General features: G+C 38.4%; 2 protein-coding genes across 2 annotated transcripts; both read right to left on the bottom strand.

Moving 5' to 3' along the window:
- Nucleotides 1-2,005: 2,005 nt before the first annotated feature.
- On the bottom strand, nucleotides 2,006-2,713 carry LOC128163886 (uncharacterized metal-dependent hydrolase HI_0454-like). The gene has a single exon (XM_052827566.1). It carries the CDS (start codon nucleotides 2,711-2,713, stop codon nucleotides 2,108-2,110), a length of 606 nt encoding a protein of 201 aa, XP_052683526.1. The 3' UTR covers nucleotides 2,006-2,107.
- Nucleotides 2,714-13,171: 10,458 nt separating this feature from the next.
- On the bottom strand, nucleotides 13,172-15,405 carry LOC128163883 (uncharacterized). Its single transcript, XM_052827564.1, has 2 exons — nucleotides 15,320-15,405; nucleotides 13,172-15,099 (listed from the first exon to the last, which is right to left on the bottom strand). The coding sequence occupies exon 2, from the start codon at nucleotides 15,062-15,064 to the stop codon at nucleotides 13,397-13,399; it is 1,668 nt and encodes a 555-aa protein (XP_052683524.1). The 5' UTR covers nucleotides 15,065-15,099; nucleotides 15,320-15,405; the 3' UTR covers nucleotides 13,172-13,396.
- Nucleotides 15,406-18,920: the final 3,515 nt, after the last annotated feature.

Genomic DNA, 18,920 nt, shown 5'->3' with positions numbered 1-18,920 from the left:
ACTTTCGGTCCAATCTCAGTAAATGCTCGCAGTGTTAAAAAGAACAATCAGTTAATTAGGCTCACTGAAAGTGTAAATCTACAAAGTAAATCTGTTATTCGTGTTCCAGAAATTATATCTTAGTTACAGGAAAGACGAAAGTGGGGCATAAATGACAGGAGGACTTATATATGAAATATGAAACAAAATAATTTATGTGATATAATTTACAACAGTAGCAACATTTACATACAATGTAGTTGTGACATTATATCACTTCAGGTCATGATTTTCATGGTTTTCGGGTTTTAAGGAAATTGATAAATTTCTCAAGAAAGGTTGTGTGATTGTCCAAAAAAAGAATCACATTAAAACAAAATCAAGATTTCTCATGTTTAATTCTTTTTTAAACAAATGTTGTTTCTATTATATAAAATATATGATAAAGATTTTAACTAAAAATTTTCCGTTATTTGATTGTATAAATTCTGCCTTACAATCGAACATTTAAAGAGTGGAATTTTATTTAAAACTGTACAATTAGCAGCGATTTTGAATAAATTGATGCACTGAGTCAGTGCTGCTGTCAGGAATGAATCTTCCCTTATTCAAAATTTAATTTTGTTTTTAGGAAATATGTGTATAACATGATCCCAATATTTTTTCATTTAATTTGTAAATTGAAATACGAGAGTGTATATTATTATTTATGGGACATTAATTTCTTGTTTTGGTATGAAGTTACCAGTAACTTTTAAAGGATCATAGTTGAAACAATTTAAATGAGAAAAGAAAAGCTTTATTGTCGCTTTTGGTCAAAGTTATACTGATTTAAAGAATTTCTGTTTGAAAAGCTTTATTCAAAGCTGCTCGGTCCGATTTTTTGGTTTTTACAGTATCAAATAATTTTCCATACAAACCAGTTATCTTAAAAAGTTATGGAATTTCTCCAATTTACACCATCAGAATCGGTCTCCTTTCATAGTTAGAAAAATTTAAAGTAAATAAAACAAATTCTTTTTGGGCAAACGAGAAAAAATACTTTAAAGACTTTCACTTCTTCTATTTTTAGAATAATTCTATTAATATGTTTTCATCAAATATTCATTTTTTTTTCTTGCACCAAGAGCTACGTTAATTAAGTTACACAATTTGAAATTTAAAAAAAAATATTTTTGTGAAATAATTAAGAACAATTAAGGTTTCTTGAAAATGTTCGTAAATAAAATTTGACAGATCTATAGCTAAGAAAATTCAGACATTTCTTCATTCATTTGAACTTCATTCACAATATTGTATTCAAAGAAATTTGGTTCTTATGCAAGACAGAGAGGGAACGAAAGTCACAAATGGGGATTTTAAAATTATTACTCAAGATTAAAATGTTGTAATGACAGAAAATGACAATAAAATGTTCAGAACTCTTTCTTTGTAGTTTTTGTGTTAAATTAAAAAATGAAGGTTCAATGTCAACAAAGCTGTTGAAATCACTTTGGTACATCAGGTGATTCTTGTATTTATCGTGTTTCCCACCGCTAAGATGGCGAGATAGTCGGGGAAACCGATAGGAATGATCAACAACTTACCGGGTAGGCGTCAAATATCTTTATGTACTTCTATGTATATATAACAATTTACAAATCGTGCGTCCTGCGTTCTGCAGACGATCTATCTATCTATCTATATGCGCATGGGCGAATTCATCCGGTACCCGATGAATTCGCCCCCGCACAAAAAATAGTGGGCAAAATCACCACACTGCCCCCGATTTTAAAAACCTGACCCCCGATTTTACAAAAACAATGACATTTACATTAATACAATTTAAACCCCTATGATTGACAATACCAAGATAATAAACTAAAACACTGTGATTTACCATTACTTAGAAAAACAGATATTAATAGTTCATAAATCATGACCAAATAAAAAGTCACTGTCAATCAATCACTGGTAATGGCTGTCCGGAATGGGAGCACCATGATCCAAGGCCTTCTCGTCTCCTCTGGCGGTCCATGGTCTCTCATCCATAGCGATTTCTTCGCTGGAAACAACTTAAAGAATGAACACATCTCCTGGGAGGATACACGGCTCGTAGGAAGACCGACGATCAGCGTTTCTGGCCCAACTACTTTGCAAAGAGGGTACAGAAGTTCCTCGTCACTGCCTCTGCAAGGTGTTCCGCAGATTCTCCGCGTAGGGTTGCCACCAATTGGTATACCTTTCCAATATGTTTTGGCGTCATTGGACGGCCAACCCCACATGGCAGGTACGGACTATCTGTCTCCACCAGTATCCGATCCTGTGGGATAGCTCTAACGCCTTCCTGCCTCCCGGTATCTATCCAGAGTTTGATCTGTGCTGGGCCCCCTAAGAAGCAGTGCAGATAGATAGGTGCCTGGATAGACACGCCCAACCCATCTAAAAGGGTTATGCAGTCCTGGGTGGGAACTCGACTGCAGCTGTCCTCATCTGCACCTCTCAGATGCAACACCATATTGGAGGATGGGTCAACTCTGCGGAAAAATTCCGCAAGGGTGAACTTTTGCTGGGGGTGATGTTCTTTGGTAGAGTAATCCAGGCCTATCTCTCCAACAGCCCAGCCCTTACTATTGCACATACTCATGGTAGCTGCCACATCAGCCCTTGTTGCTCTATACGCCTCCTTCGGGTGGATCCCCTTTGCAATCACCAACCCACTCTCTAACCTCATTGGGATGCAGGCTTCCTCCATTCCATAAACCAAGCACCCACCGGAAATGGTGGCCGGCACTAAGGCGGGTCGGCTGTCTAGGGCCGCGGCATTCATCGCTCCTGTAAATGGAGCTGGCATCCGTCCAGGGTGCCAATGGTAGTCCACCACCGCCAACTGGTGACCAGGCAACTCATGATCAGGGGGATCACTAACAGGGGGATCACTAGCGGGTAGTTCCGCTTTCACCGGCACACAGCGACCCTCCTCTTCTGGCTCCTGAATCCCCTCTCTCGACACAGATATATCTGATCTAGAGCGAGAAAAATAGGTATCCCATCTCCCCTTCTTAACAGCAATGTTAATCCCCATTGCCATCAATCTTGGATGGACTAGAAGAGCCACATGGTCGATTCTGCCTTGGCTTATCCCGGCTATCAGTCCACTACTTGGGCTGTCAAGTCCCAAAAAGTGTGAGACCCTGTTCACCACCTCCTGCACGGGCCTGGAGAATGTCCAGTCCACTCTACCCAGTCGTCTCTCGGCCCACGCCCTCAACCTCTCCAGGGACTGTAATACAGGCTCTCTCTGGTGCGTTTGAAAAACCTCAGCGGATAGATCCGCTAGGAAAGACACAAACTCCTCAGGAGTCTGTGCTCCTCCAGCATGGTCCCTCAAATGTGATAGAGCATCGGCATAGCTCCCGAAAATGTCTCCCTGCAACTGTGTACAGCGCACTTTCTTACTCCCCTTTCCCTCTTTTCCTTGGTGTGGGCTCTCTCCTGACAAGGACGCATGCTAACTTCCCGATCTGAGCCACTGCTCTGGCTGAGATCAACAACCGTCTTACTGGCCCAGTTCTGTCCAACTGGCTCCTGCAGCCCACCAGCACTCTCCTCCTCAAACATACAATCCTCCTCATCGAACACATACAATTCAAACTGCTCCTCCATCGCTGAATCTAAAATTAAAATATAACATTAGCAAATAAATTATATCCGAGGACACTCGGAAACCAATTTTATACCTAACAAGCTCTGGGTTTTTAATTAATGCTGATAAAACTACCCAAAACTCTTATACATATTCCCTACTGCCCATCTATTAAAGAACACTCAGGGCACGCATACCAGGTATCCTTTCTGCAATTTCAGCGGTAATACCTACACATTCCGGATGAAACCAGTCTCTGCAGGAATCACATTGCACCATTAACCCTTTCGGATTTTGTTTTTTACACACACAATATGACTTCCGTACCTTTATTTGTCCCCGCTTTGGCAGTCTTGCTACAATAGTTTCATCATGCTTAGTATTACCCTTTGAATGAGACCTTGTACCCCTGAATGGTCCATCAGGCTGTTTCTTAGGTATCTCCTCAGTGGCAATACCTGCAGGGTCTTTGGCGGAAGTACTATCTGTATTGCTTGATCCGCCAACACTTACCTCATCATCTGGTTGATCACCCGGGTCACTCAGCGACTTACTTTGCCGTGATCTCAAGTAATCTACCAACCACTTTGGCAGTTTCCGTGCATCACATTTCTTTAGTTTGTCGTGATGCATGATTTTGACCTCCCGACGTGACTTCACAGCAAAAACTGTGTCGGACTTTGATTCAACTATGACTCCTGGGCCCATCCACATTGACTCTACCTTCTTTCCTGCGTTCCAGCGCCAGTACACAGCATCACCTACTTTAAATTGATGTTCTTTGGCTCTTATATCATAATCCCGCATCATTGTTTTTGTGCGGCTTTTAACTTATCCCTGGCAATCTCATGTGACTTTTGCAAATTTTCCTGCAAATCACGCACATATTTATCTACTTCTCCTTCCTCCCCATTTTGAAATTCATTGGAATCTGGGGGTCGATACAGGATTGTTGCCGGCACATTGACTTCTCTCCCTAACATCAATTTGTTTGCTGTGTACCCTATTGATATCAGACCTCAAAGCACCTGCTAGTGGACCCAAGTATTAATCCCAGCTCTTAGGACAGCCATCAATGTAACAGCGTACCGCGTCCATAAGCGTGCGGTTGTAACGCTCAACCTGGCCATTCCCTGATGGTCTGTACGGTGTTGTCCGCGTTTTATGGATCCACAGGATCTCGCACATTTTTCGGAATAGCTCGCTCTCAAAGTTCCTACCCTGATCTGTAAACACTTCATACGGATACCCAAACCTTGAGAAAAATTCATTGATGGCAGCTCTTGCGGTCACTTCCGCTCTCTGTGATGGTAGTGGGACACACTCCACCCACTTTGTAAAGCTATCCACCATCATGAGTATGTATTCATTTCCGTTCTCTGTGCGAGGTAATGGTCCAAGGAAATCAAGATGAACTTTTTCCATTGGACTACCTGCTTGATAACTCTTCAAAGCAGAACGATTTGGTAATGGACCCCTTTTGTTTTTACAACAGACATCACATGTAAGAACATAGTTCTTCATTTCGGCGACCATCCGCCACCAATAAAAATTCGGCTTAAGCCTCTCTTTAGAGCGTTGAACACCTTGGTGTCCTGATGAAGGAATGTCATGACACAAATACAACACTTCTTCACGCAAAGCTTTAGGCACAAGAAGTCGCAGGGCATCTTTATCCTCAGCAGGTTTCCGCCAAATTACGCCCTTATCATCTAACATGAAACAATACCTCTCAAGAACATAACATTTCTCTTCAGGACTAGAGGTCATCAACTCACTCTCACTTGGCAAAACCCCAGACTCTAATTATGCCCGAAGGAAATTCAATACCTTATCTGCACTCTGCAGCCTAACCATGTCCTCTGCAGAATATGAAGACAGAGATATCCCTTCCCCAGATGTCCTCTCCAGATGTACTTATCTCTATTGAACTGTCACTACTTCCCTTCACAACAACTAACTCAATTGAAGGAAAATCCACATTAGCCTGACTTTGATCTAAAGGATTGAAGGGACCTTATGCCAACAACTCTCTAATCTGTGGCCCTAAAGGTTTCATACCACTAACGTCTCCCTCATCTGCGGTGGATCCCTCCGCAAACATCTAAGCCAGAGGTATCACATCATCGATATCTGTACTGAAATCATGCCAGCGCTCGTGAGCTCTTTGGCAATATTTCCATCCCCCACAAGGCAAGTCTCTCAACTGAATTTGTGAAGAATAGCTCTGACATCTGTCTGCAATGTCCCGCAACAGAGCATCAGCATTAACATGCTTCTTACCAGACCGATGGACTATCCGCATATTGTACTGACTCAGTTCTTCGAGCCAGCGTGCGATCTGATTTTGTGGATTTTTAAAGTTCATTAACCATACTAGCTATGGTGGTCCGTTCTAATCGTAAACTCACGACCAAGAAGGTAGTGTCTAAACTGTCGAGTAAACTTTATCACAGCTAGCAACTCTTTACGTGTTGTGCAATATCGACGTTGCTCTGTTGACAACACTGCACTTCCATAGCCTATTATTCTCTCCTGTCCATCTTGAATCTGACTTAACTCTCCGCCAACAGCAAAATCTGAGGCGTCTGTGTCAAGAATAAAATGCCCTGCCCTTGTTGGTATTGCTAACACTGGTGGCTTGAGCAGTAAACTAATCAGCTTATCGAATGCTTCTTGTTGTTCCACTTCCCACTGGAACCCCTTCTTTCCAGTCAAATCATACAATGGTGCTGCAATTTTAAAGAAATGAGGAATGTAGCTCATGTGATAGTTTGCAAAACCGAGAAACCTCTCGACTGCTTTGACATCCTTTGGCATGGGCCATTCCCGTACTGCCTCTAAATACTGATCTCCCATCTCAACACCATCTTTGCTTACTGTGTGCTCCAAAAACTCTACTTTTGGGCGGAAAAGCTCACATTTGCGAGGTTTGAACTTTAACCCAAAACTGCGGAAACGCTCAAAAACTTGGCGCAAATTGTCTAAATGCTCTTGTTCAGTTTTGCCTAACACTAGCACATCATCTAAGAATGCAAGAGCAATTTTCCAGTTAAGGCGGTGCAACACTAAATTGATAGCTCTGACAAATGTTGCAGGGGCGTTACATAAACCAAACCCCATCCGCGTAAACTCAAAAAGTCCATACTTCGTGATGAAGGCAGTTTTCTTCATATCCTCTGGGTGTATTTTAATTTGCCAGTAAGCTGCATTAGCGTCAAGCTTCGAAAACCATTTGTTTCCTGATAGAGTATCCATACGTTCCTCTATAAGTGGCAAAGGAAAACTGTCTTTGATTGTGACCTTGTTCAGTGCACGATAGTCAACGCACCATCTCACGATTCCGTCCTTCTTACGCACAAGCACTGGAGCAGCGGCCCAGTCTGAAGTAGAGGGCTGGATTACTCCAGCTTCCAGCATTTTATCCAAATGGCCTTCCTCCTCTCCCTGAAAAACTGCAGGAGTGCGGCGCATCCGCTGATAAATGGGGCGCGCATCCCCAGTGTCAATACGATGCTCAATCTCTACAAAATTTCCCGAATCTAAATCATTGACTGCGAAAATATCTGCAAACTCTGGCTGACTGCTTCCTGGCGGACTTCCGCCGGAGCGTTTTCCTTCAGATCTCTGATGAGCGAGCTGCGCGGCTATGTTAAGGCTGTCCGAAGCTAAATATATATCGAAAAATGAGATTATTTTAATTATCGAAAAATACTTTCACCGAGCGAGTTGCTTTAAACTTTTATTACATAAATTAACAGTGACATCAAACACTATATTTGATGTATTTTGTGACGTCATATATTTTTCTTAAGCACGTGACGGGTGTATTCTAACAGGGTAAATAATCTATAAAAATCGCATCGGCGCAAGTGAATAATGACATTAAATCCAAAAGATTTTTATGAAAAATCCTTCGATAAGTAATGTATTTTGCAGTTCTTGCTGGGGGTTCATATAATTATTTCGTTTATTTGAAATATTGTCAAAACATTTCGCACCGCCATCGAAATTAGGCACATTTTTACATTTTAGGCTCGATTTACACAAAATCGGGTAAATCGGTAGGTTTTCCCTAGCAAGATTCACATTGGTACTTATTTTCTCTTCCGATTTCACGTAAAATTTACTTAGATTGTTTTTATCTTTCACTTGTGCCAAGCCGTTTTTTATGTGCATATACATATCACCATTCATTAGATTACACGTAGCAGGGGGAGTCTCAAAACCATTAGTTTATGAATAGTTATTTACCTATTACGAAGCTTTAAAACTGTTGATTTTTTTATACTCCATATCGCTGATATTGAATTTAGTATCACTGGTATTTACATCAGTGTCTATGAAAAGGAATGAAGCGGTTTTATTATGCACAATCAAATATCACTTATTACGTTACGATACATTCCCTAATAATGATTGAAAGGAATGCAGATTGTGACGTCAAAGTTAACTATGACGTCATATCTGATGAAGTACAGACAAGTGACTTTCTACATATCGCTGTGAAATTAATCGGGCAGCCTTAACATAGCCGCGTGACATGCTCACAATCCTTTTGCCCTTCCGTCGACACCCGACAGACTGAGCCATCGCTGTTTTTGACTGCACAAGCTGCTGTCGCTTTTCCAACAACACTTCCTGTTTTAACAATATGACTGCGGTCAGTCATATTCATGACACACAACTTGCTCTTATTCCCAGAAGCATTGTAAGTCCCGGAAGCAACAATACCCAATGGGAAGACATTGGCTGGCTCAATGATAAAATCTGACATCTCATTACCCAAATCACATTCTATCACTTGAGCAGTATGCGGTGGAATCCGCACCCGCCTAGATGATACAGCATTCAGCACCAACCAATCCACACCACTTGACATTTCAATCATGCCTGGTACCCCTTTGACTCTCAGAGCTCCTGTCTCACAGGAGATTTGTGCACCATGTGACCTAAGGAAATCAATTCCCAACAACATTTCATCCAGCAAGGGACCAACAAAAATTGGACGAACAAACCTATATCCACCAACTGTAATCTCGACTTTACCCAAAAATTGAGCACGCATACTAGTTCCCTCACCTGCAAGTCTAATATTTGACTCCTCAACAATGTGCGGCTTGGGTTGCATAGAGTCGTAAACATTTTGTGATACTAGTGTAATATCTGCAGCTGTGTCAACTGTGGTATTCACCTCCAAACCTGCAATTCCAACCAACACATGCCATGCCCCTGAACCTTCACCCTGACTACCAGACTGAACAGAAGGTATAACATGTGCAGCACTGACTGACGGATTTTCGGCAAATGTAACCCGACCCCTCGTGGTCTGTGGCGAAACAGAAACATTTAACTTATTCTGCTCTGCATTTTTGATAGTTGGGTTTGGGGGACCTGCATAACTGTTATGTGATCGTTGCGGACAGTTTCGCCTCAATTGACCTGCCTGCTTACAACCATAACAAATTATTGGCCTTCTATCCTCCTGACGACCCGGACTAGTAACCACTGGGCTGCAGCGTTGGCCCGCATTTTGTCTATCTGCAGCATCGCTAGACCTATCTACTGGACGCCCCCTTGACACATACTCAGGTAAACGATTTTCTACAGGTGATACTGACCTTGGGTACCCCACTTCACTTGGGACTGACCTAACAGCCCTTTGACGATGAGCTATTGCACGACGACTCAACTGGAATGTCTTAACCCTCTTAATAGCCTCCTCTAGGGTATCTGGCGGTCGGTCAATTAATTGCTGACCCGCCTCGCAGTCAAGGCATCCTAAAGCAAATCTCATTATCAACTGTTCCTGAAAAATTTCAGGTGAGGTCCCACCCAAAAAGCTTTCTGGGCTAAGTCCATTACTCTATCACCCCATTGTTCTATTGGCTCTGCAGGTTTCTGAGTGATTGAATTAAACTCTAACTGGGAAGCTGCCCGCAGAAGTTTTACCAAACCTCTCCTCCGTGCGGAGTATTACCTCTTGAAAAGTAAGTGTAGTACCCCTATGGCGCAAAATGTCAAAATACTTCAAAGCCACCCCCTCTAGTGTCAGACTAAGTGCAAACAAACAATCTGCATCACACCAACCATGATATTCTGCAATGGTTGAAAACTTTGAATAGAATGGACCCCACTCTACATCCCCATTATACTTGACACCCTTTACCTCAGTGGGAATACTCCGACTTATTCCACTTCTACTACCTGGAGGTATAAGACTGGGTAACTGAGACCTATGAGTGCTAGACAATATAGGACTAGGGGTTCTCCCTGACTGCCATACATTTGACATGACTGGCTGCCTACTCTCATGTATGCCTGTTACTGGTTGTCCAGACGGACTTCCCTGATAATTTGACATAAATGTATTCTGCCAAGTTTGTGTTGGACAGGCCTGAGTCATTGGCATTTGCATAGGGGCTCTCCCCATGCAACTAGGAACTTGACCCCCAGCCCCACGGCTCTGACTGCTACTGACATTAGCTACACTACCTTGTGTTACGACTCCTGATGATATCATTTTCCGAGACTGGTTGGGTACTATACCTGTAAGTCCTGAGTTAATAATACTGTCACCAGGCATTGGCCATGGCATGAAGCTTACATCTGCCTTAGGGACTTCTGCAATGACACGGGGAAAGCTAGGAATTGCCCAACCCCCTGCGGAAACAGAACCTACCGAGCTCAACACACCCCCTGGACCCCCAGAGAATGTAGCGTTTCCCCCGTCTACAGATGTCGTTTGTACAGCCTCTCCAGGAACCCAAGGACCCCACTGGCTACTTGGAATTTGTGACTGACTTGTCCCGACGCTTGCAGCATTACCTTGAATTTCTGGGGATTTATTTCCACTTAACAAACCTGACATTTGGAACATTTCCCTAATCTGTGAACTAACACCCCTTACTTGTTCTGTCATACTCGTCTCGAGCGACCCAATACCTGTCCTGATGGAATCAACTTCACTCTTCAAACGTCCGACGTCTACACCCAAACCATCTACCATACCTTGTAAACTACCGAATGCCTCCTCGAGCACTCGCTGCCTCTTCTCGAGATCACCCTCCGTGTACTTCTCCCCCTGACTCTTGGATCCACCCCCGTTTGAGTAAGCGACATATCAACATGCCCATACTGGGTGACATTATTACCAGGGGCACCCTCCCCTCGGGGTGTGCTAAACAGCCTCGGGTCAAAATGTACCCTACTAGTAGATGAAAGCCCATCCCTGACGTTATTCCCTGAGGTACCTACCATGCTATCCAGGCCATTTCCCTCAGACTGAATGTACCGGCCATCCATATTCTAACTGAAAGTTGTAAATTAAGGTATCCCCCTATTTTAATATGGCAATAAAACTTATAAATGCTTCAGCATTTGACCCAATGCGACGTGCATGAGAAGCAATACATTTAATAAGTTTTCTTTGGCTCTGGCAAATTAAAAGGAGGATGCCCCTCTCCGAACCTTCGGTGATTAGTATTTAAAAAAATTATAGTTAAACTGCAGAAAACCCCGTTTTTGTGGTTGTTCATTGATTTTATGATATGTCAAGTAGAGCTAGAAGACTTTAAAAAGGCGTTTTAAAATCCTTCCAAACCCAGACCACCAGCTCATTTCCTCCTATCTTCAACAAATCCCACATTGTACTGGTACTGTTTTAGTGTATGTACGTATGTCATTGTTGTGCATGTAAATAGAGGAGAAACTAGTTTTATTTTCTAATATTTGGAGCCAGATGGCATACAATTTTCCAGTTATTGGAAAAAAGTTCTAAATGAGAGATTACACTAACAAAGTAGTCCATATAGTTACATATATGAACATGCAGCAGTATGGTCAATCCTCTGTATAATTTAAAAAAAAAAACTGGTTGTTTTTTTTTTTTTTATGAAATCTAAATCAGCCTTAAACAATCAGTGCAATATAGTTGAATACTTACATTCACTAAGTATGATTCCCTTAATATAAATTACGAAAATTAATTGCAATCCTAGTTCTGTAAAAACTGACAGGACTAAAATGTACATGCACCGTTTATCGATTGGTCGTAAAGTTTATCTGGCAAAGAAAAATCACGAACTACACGAAATAATCCTGATGCCAGACTCAAATTTTCCATAGAAGTCAATTTGGCTGTTTCCTAAGTGACAGTAATTTAGTTAATTTTACTTTATACTGTTTACAATCAATTTATCAATTTGTAAGATATGTAAATATATGTATAAATGATAAAATACTTTCTTTGATGATGCGGGTTTAATGGTAGAGATCATTGACAAAAAATTTACATAACGCACGTTATGTATTTTTTCTGCAACGTTGCCACCTTCATATCCCGCATATAAAAACGTCGCCACCTTCATATCCTGCATATCAACATCTCACAAAAGAAAGCCTTTTTTTATTTAAATAAATCCTGTATAAAAAGATTTTGTAATTTTTCTACAGAAATTCTTATATTTATCATTGAGTCTTTTTAGCAGGTTGATGTTAACATAGTCAAATCACATATTCAGCATTGCAGTTCTTCAGAAGAATAACTGTTTATATACATAAGATAAAATAATACATCAAACCAGTCGAACATTAAACTAATTCTGTGTCCCAAGAATTGTCCAGAGACCAAAGTTTAAACAATTTTAAAGAATTAACAATGTTTCAAAACGCTCGCATATAATTCATTCCATATATATTAACATTTGAGTTTTTGAGAATAATCTAAATTCTTTTCCTTTGTAAATCTTGACACCCCCTCCCCCAAAATGGCCCACCCTATGGCAAACTCTCATGATTATGATTTTGTTGAATTTGAATCTACACTATCTGAAAAGGCTTTCACTAAAGTTCCAGTTTTTCTACGCATGTTTCTAGAGGAATGTTTTAAAATATTTTTCACTACATTTTCCTATGTAATCTTTTAACCCCCATTATGACCTTATCCTGCCCTTGAGAATCATGACATGAACATGCAAGTTTAAATTACACTACCTGAGAATGTGTCGCTTCATTTTAACAAACAGGAATCCACTTCATCCAATGATAATTTATGGAAAGTTTGGTTAAAATTGGCCCACTGGTTCTGAATATGAATACAAACATGTGAAAAGTTTACATACAGACAGGCGGACGCCAGACAAAAAGTGCATGATCAGAAAAGTTCACCTAAGCTTTCAGTTCAGATGAGCTTATAATGTAGATAACATATTAAACTGTGCACCACAGTCCTCCTCCCCTCCATTAACTATTTAAGTCAGAGTTTCAATTAACTAGCACTTGGATATTTTGGAAAGAGGGATAACAGAGCAAATGCGATTATAGAAAAATAATTGCAGTTCCTCCGTATGGACAGTGGGAAAGAACAATGGATATGCAAATATAATCTCATAACACTCAAAGAATGATTCCTTATTCCTTAAATATAACAAATAGCTTAATGGTACGTAAATCATATTAAGTAATTCAACACTGTGATGATTAAATTTAATCTGTTAACACTTTAGATATGCAAAAACAAATTCTATTTTTGTTAAGTTTATAAATTAAACATTTTAATCTGCAGGCATGTATACATGTACTTAGTAAATGAATGAAATACATTCAATGAATAAAACATTCCGCTTTCACTTATCACATGTACACAAAACAATCCGTCTGTTTACACAAGTTATATCAATATACACTCAGTTTGTTTACATCTGTAATACAAGAATATATGTTACAAAGGCTCATTTTATTATCACAGTTATAATCACTGCCACAGCAAATATATTGGTTTTAACACATTTTTTATTTGTTATATTGAATTTTTTTCACTTTACACGAGTAAAACTCGGCCACAAAGAGGTTGTCCCTGGTGTCCACACATAAACACCATGGAGCCTGTACTTGACAGTTGTCAATGTAGCGAAGGAACTGTCCGTCCTGATCCAGGATGTGGATGTAGTTGTTAATGTCTGCTATTAGGATCCGACTTTGGCTGTCTGTAGTGATGCCATGTGGACACCCCAAGGCAGCACTAGAGATATTACCAGTGTAGGTAAACCGGAGTTTCCCGTCCTGGTTGACCACCACTATTGCACGGGCCCAATAGTCTGACACACAGATATCTAGGTTTCTGTTTTCACAGATGACCTTAGGGACACTTGTTGAAAAAAGAGGTTGTTTTTTGTTATTGTATTGAATACTTTGTTTCTCCATGGAGCCAAAGTAACGTACAACTTTTGTTTGTTCATCATTATCACTGTTTACGACAACCAGGATGTCACCAGAAAAGGTACAACAGAAACTAAGAAGTTTCCACCCCCGAAGTCTGATCACTGTCTCTATCTCTGTGTTCTTTATTATGTTTACAGTTCTATTTTCTTTATCTGTATAAATTAGATCCCCACTCCTTGTCACTGCTATGTCCTCTGGCCTGTTCCCTGACTTGGTTTGGACTGACCTCACTAGTTCACCCTGCAGATTGTAGAGTCTCATTGTCTTGTCATTACCACATGTCCAAATGCTGTCATCACTCTGACATGACACACAGCGTAATAGATTAGAAAGGCCAAACTCTGTGTTTATCTCTGTGATGATCCATGGTACATCAATGAGCGGTCTGTCTGGGGGAGAGGACTCAGCATCAGGAGAAGCCATTGTGTAGCCATGTTCTTCTGTTTTGATAGATGCCGCTGACAGAGAACCAAACTGTTGATAAAGCTGTTCTTTGTTTATTTTCTCAGGGGTAAATTTTGGTAAGGTAGCTGTGATTTTAGGAGGCAATCTTCTAAATTCAGCATTCCTGGATTTATAGTCAGAGATGTGACTGACATCATTTGAGTTTAGTAACTTCTTCAGATCAGCAATGCTCTGTTTGATTTCAAAAATAGTGCGGGTGATTTCATTTTCCTGTTTATTTAGTACAGTCAGATATTTTGAGTCCATTTCACCAAAATCTGATTTTAGTTTCTTGATTATGTTGTCTATTTCTCTGTGCAAGTCTTCTCCATGTTTGTCAATGGCTTTTGTCAGTTTTTTGGAGTTTTCATTAAGATCAGCTTTCTGAACCGGGATGTTAGATGCAATCTCCTGATATTTAGGATAGATTGATTTTTCTAGTTCTTTTAAATCATTGAGTATGATTTCTTTTTGGTTTTCTGTTTCCACCATGTCAGCAAATTCATGACCTATGTGTTCTTTAGAAGAAGCACACTTTACACAGATAGGAATGTTGCATTGTTCACAGTAAAGTTCACATATTTTTGAGGAATGTTTTTGACATTTCGTGGTTGATCCCCGTTTTTCAAATGGCACCATTTTGTGTTCTGTGGATTCGTCTGAGAGATGTTTCCCCACACATGGACTACACAGATAGTTGTCACAAATGTCACAGTACATACACTCTGTAGGGGGGATCGGGGTCTCACAGAGATCACAACGTAACACATCCTGGGCACTACGCCGGGGGTCCATGCTCAGACTACTTACTTGGATTTTGGATCATAATTCTAGACAAAAATATTATTCAATTATTTTAGTGTTTCTTGTCGAACGTACATTTTACTTAAATACGATTAAAATAATAAAATTTTAAAGTTGCACGTAAATATCTTAACGTTCTAGATTTTAACATATGATATCTTGATATGGTTGGACTAATTCTGATTTTTTTTCAATGTGTATAGACAAAAAGATAAAAAACAAAATACAGTTTCCACAAATACCTACTACATTGTGAATACTTCTTCGTGAACAATTTACAAATCTGCAAACCCACGGATCCTAGTACTATACTTCTAGGTCAAGCGATACCATCATGTGATAAAGTTAACACCCCCTTTATAATCAAAGTACTGAAAGTACTAGAAATATGTTAACAAGCATGTTATGAATATTTTTAAGATCAGATCTATAATGTTTATGCACAAAAAAGATACATTTAACTAAGACTAGCCAATACCTTTTTTTTACAGAGCAAGTGCGTTTTCCTCTAAAATGATTTTGTAGCACGTTAGTTGTTACGTTTCTAGTCAATCCAAGTTATATTTAGTAAATGATATATTCATTATTATTCAAACTCATTGCTAGGATGCATATATATGTGATTTAAAACAGTTGCGTTAATTTTGAACTCACATACCCCGAGTTAATTATTACAGTCAGTTGGTGTATTCTGAATCGCTTTTTTGCATAATAAATACACTGTAAAAAGTTTATAATTAATTGTTTGGTATCAACAGTTCTTAAAATAATTATGTCAGGAAAAAGATCTTTGAAAAAAATGTTTGTATTATTGACATTAATATGTAAAATCTACCATTTTGATAATTTTTTAATGATATCACCACTTAAGTATACTATGGCCATATTCAGATATTTCGAATAAGTAGCTTATATTGTAAAAAAAAAATGGTCGGACAGAAATACTATTTTAAACATGATAGTTTGTATCGTTTCCCTATACCGTTAATAAAGGTTATTGATAATTGAGTCTAATGTGATTTTGATTGTTCAAAATTCGATAACACCGATATACATCACCTGTACACGCAGTTTGTAGAAACACAGAGAAAACATTTATATCGTTTACTTTCATAATATTGGTTATGAAATATATTTGACCTCTGATGACAGCAGAATGATGTCTTGTAAACATAAACACTTCATTAAAACGATTTATCTGATACAAACATACAATATAGTAATTTATAATCTTTAAACAATAATTCAAAACCTGTAATTGATGTGTGATTTTGTTGTTGTTTCGGGTTTGTTTTTTAATTGTTTGAGGTCTTTTTCTCTGCAAATTCAACTACCAGGGGAATGTGTACTTTTATGACACGATGTTTATTATGTATTAGGGTACTCTTTTTTCGCGGAAATGATAAAATTAATAATCATTATACATTCAACTATCGTTTCATTACCCAACTCTGGGTCAAATCTCAGTAAATGCTCACAGTGTTAAAAAGAACAATCAGTTAATAAGGTTCACTAAAATTGTAAATATACAAAGTTAATATGTTATTATTGTTCCAAAAATTATGTCTTAGTTACACAATACGTTCTAATTGGTTTTGAAAGGAAAGACGAAGGTGGGGCACAAATGCAAGGAGGACCGCGCATATATGAAACAATATAATATATGTGATATAATTGACAACAGTAGCATCATTTAGATAGTTGTAAACATTGTAAAGAAATGGTATAGCTCAATTAATTAAATTGACCTGCTGAAGACTTGAGAAAAGCCTTACTCATTTGATTACTCTGTATATATACATGTCAAGTGCTTCGTCACCTCAGGTTATGGTTTTCATGGTTTTCGGGTTATAAGGAAATGGCTAAATTTCCCAAAGAAGGTTATGTGATTGTCCAAAAAAAAGATTCACATTAAAACAAAATCAAAATTTTTCGTGTTTAATTTATTTTTTTAAACAAATATTGTTTCAATAATATAAAATGTTTGATATAGTTTTTAACTAAAATCTTTCTGTTTATTGATTGTATAAATACTGCCTTAAAATTGAACATCAATAAAGTGGAATGTTGTTCAAAACTGTACAACTAGCAGCGATTAAGAATAAATTGATACATTGTGTCAGTGCTACTGTCATATTAAGGAATCTACCCTTACTCATAATTTAATTTTGTTTTTAGGAAATATGTGTATAACATGATCTCAGTATTTTTCACTTAATTTGTAAATTGAAATACTAGTGTATATCATTATTTATGGGATATTAATTTCTTGTTTTGGTATAAACTTACCAGTAACTTTTGAAGGGTCATAGTTGAAATAGATTAAATGAGTAAAGAAAAGCTTTCTTGTCGCTTTTGGCCAAGATTATACTGATTTAAAGAATTTCTTTTTGAAAAGCTTTATTTAAAACTATCACAAATTGGATGTTTCATTTGGGATGGGGGAAGGTAAAGATTATTCAAGGGTGAAACTATGCAACCCTCACTTGTATTTGATTTGTAATTAGCACAGTAAGTTTGTGAGTCTACTCTTCTTTTCTTTTGATGTTTTATTTCAATGACGACTGTGGCACAATTTTCTTGTAATATTGTTGTTGCTGCTGGGTATGTTCAAAGACTTTCACTTCTTCTATTTTTAGAATAATTCCATTGTTATGTTTTCATCAAATGTTCATTAATTTTTCCTTGCACAAAGAGCTACATTTATTAAGTTACACAATTTGAAATTTAAAACAATTTTATTTTTGTGAAGTAATTAAGATCAATTAAGGTTTCTAGAAAAATGTTCGTAAATAAAATTTGACAGATCTATAGCTAGGAAAATTCAGGCATTTCTTCATTCATTTGAACTTCATTCACAATTTGTATACAAAGAAATTTGGTTCTTATGCAAGACAGAGAGGGAACGAAAGTCACAAATGGGGATTTAAAAATTATTACTCAAGATTAAAATGTTGTAATGAAAGAAAATGACAATAAAATGTTGAGAACTCTTTCTTTGTAGTTTTTTGTGTTAAATTAAAAATGAAGGTTCAATGTCAACAAAGGTGTTGGAATCACTTTGGTACATCAGGTGATTCCTGTATTATTAATGTGCATGACACCTGAAAATGAATGATAAATAACTACAATGCTTTAGGCTCCAAACTATTGGTTCTTGGGAGGGGGGGGGGGTCGAGTATGAGTAGGCAGTATGATACTTTATTTTGTTGTTACAATATTTGCAAAGAGGAAGAACTCTGTTTTTAATATTCTAACTGAAAGTTGTAAATTAAGGTATCCCCCTATTTTAATATGGCAATAAAAATAATAAATGCTGCAGCATTTGACCCAATGCGACGTGCATGAGAAGCAATACATTTAATTAGTTTTATTTGGCTTTGGCAAATTAAGAGGGGGTCACCCCTCTCCAAACCTTCGGTGATCAATGTTTTCTAAATAAATATAACCAGTTTTGTGGTTGTTCATTGATTTTATGTTCTGTCAAATATAGCTAGAAAACTTCAAAAAGGCGTTTTAAAAACCTGCCAAACCCAGACCACCAGCTCAAGTCCCCATTTCTTCAACAAATCCCACACTGTACTGGTACTGTTATAGTGTATGTACGTATGTCATTGTTGTACATGTAGATATAGGAGAAACTAGTGTTATTTTCTAATATTTGGAGTCAGATGGCATACAATTTTCCAGTTATTGGAAAATAGTTCTAAATGAGAGATTACACTCACATAATAGTCCATATAATTACATATATGAACGTGCAGCAGTATGGCCAATCCTCTGTATTATTTAAGGTGCCTCACTACACCGTGAAATAGTTTCTCAAATCAGCAGAAAATTACTTGAT

The sequence above is a fragment of the Crassostrea angulata genome, chromosome 9 (assembly GCF_025612915.1).
Source record: "Crassostrea angulata isolate pt1a10 chromosome 9, ASM2561291v2, whole genome shotgun sequence".
NCBI lineage: Eukaryota > Metazoa > Mollusca > Bivalvia > Ostreida > Ostreidae > Magallana > Magallana angulata.
The sequence above is the reverse complement of the archived record's forward strand: the minus strand, read 5'-3'. Positions and strand labels throughout refer to the sequence as shown.

Bases quoted from the DNA above. Each gene is read 5' to 3' on its own strand.
- LOC128163886 (XM_052827566.1), bottom strand. From the start codon at position 2,713: ATGGAGGAAGCCTGCATCCCAATGAGGTTAGAGAGTGGGTTGGTGATT.
- LOC128163883 (XM_052827564.1), bottom strand. From the start codon at position 15,064: ATGGACCCCCGGCGTAGTGCCCAGGATGTGTTACGTTGTGATCTCTGT.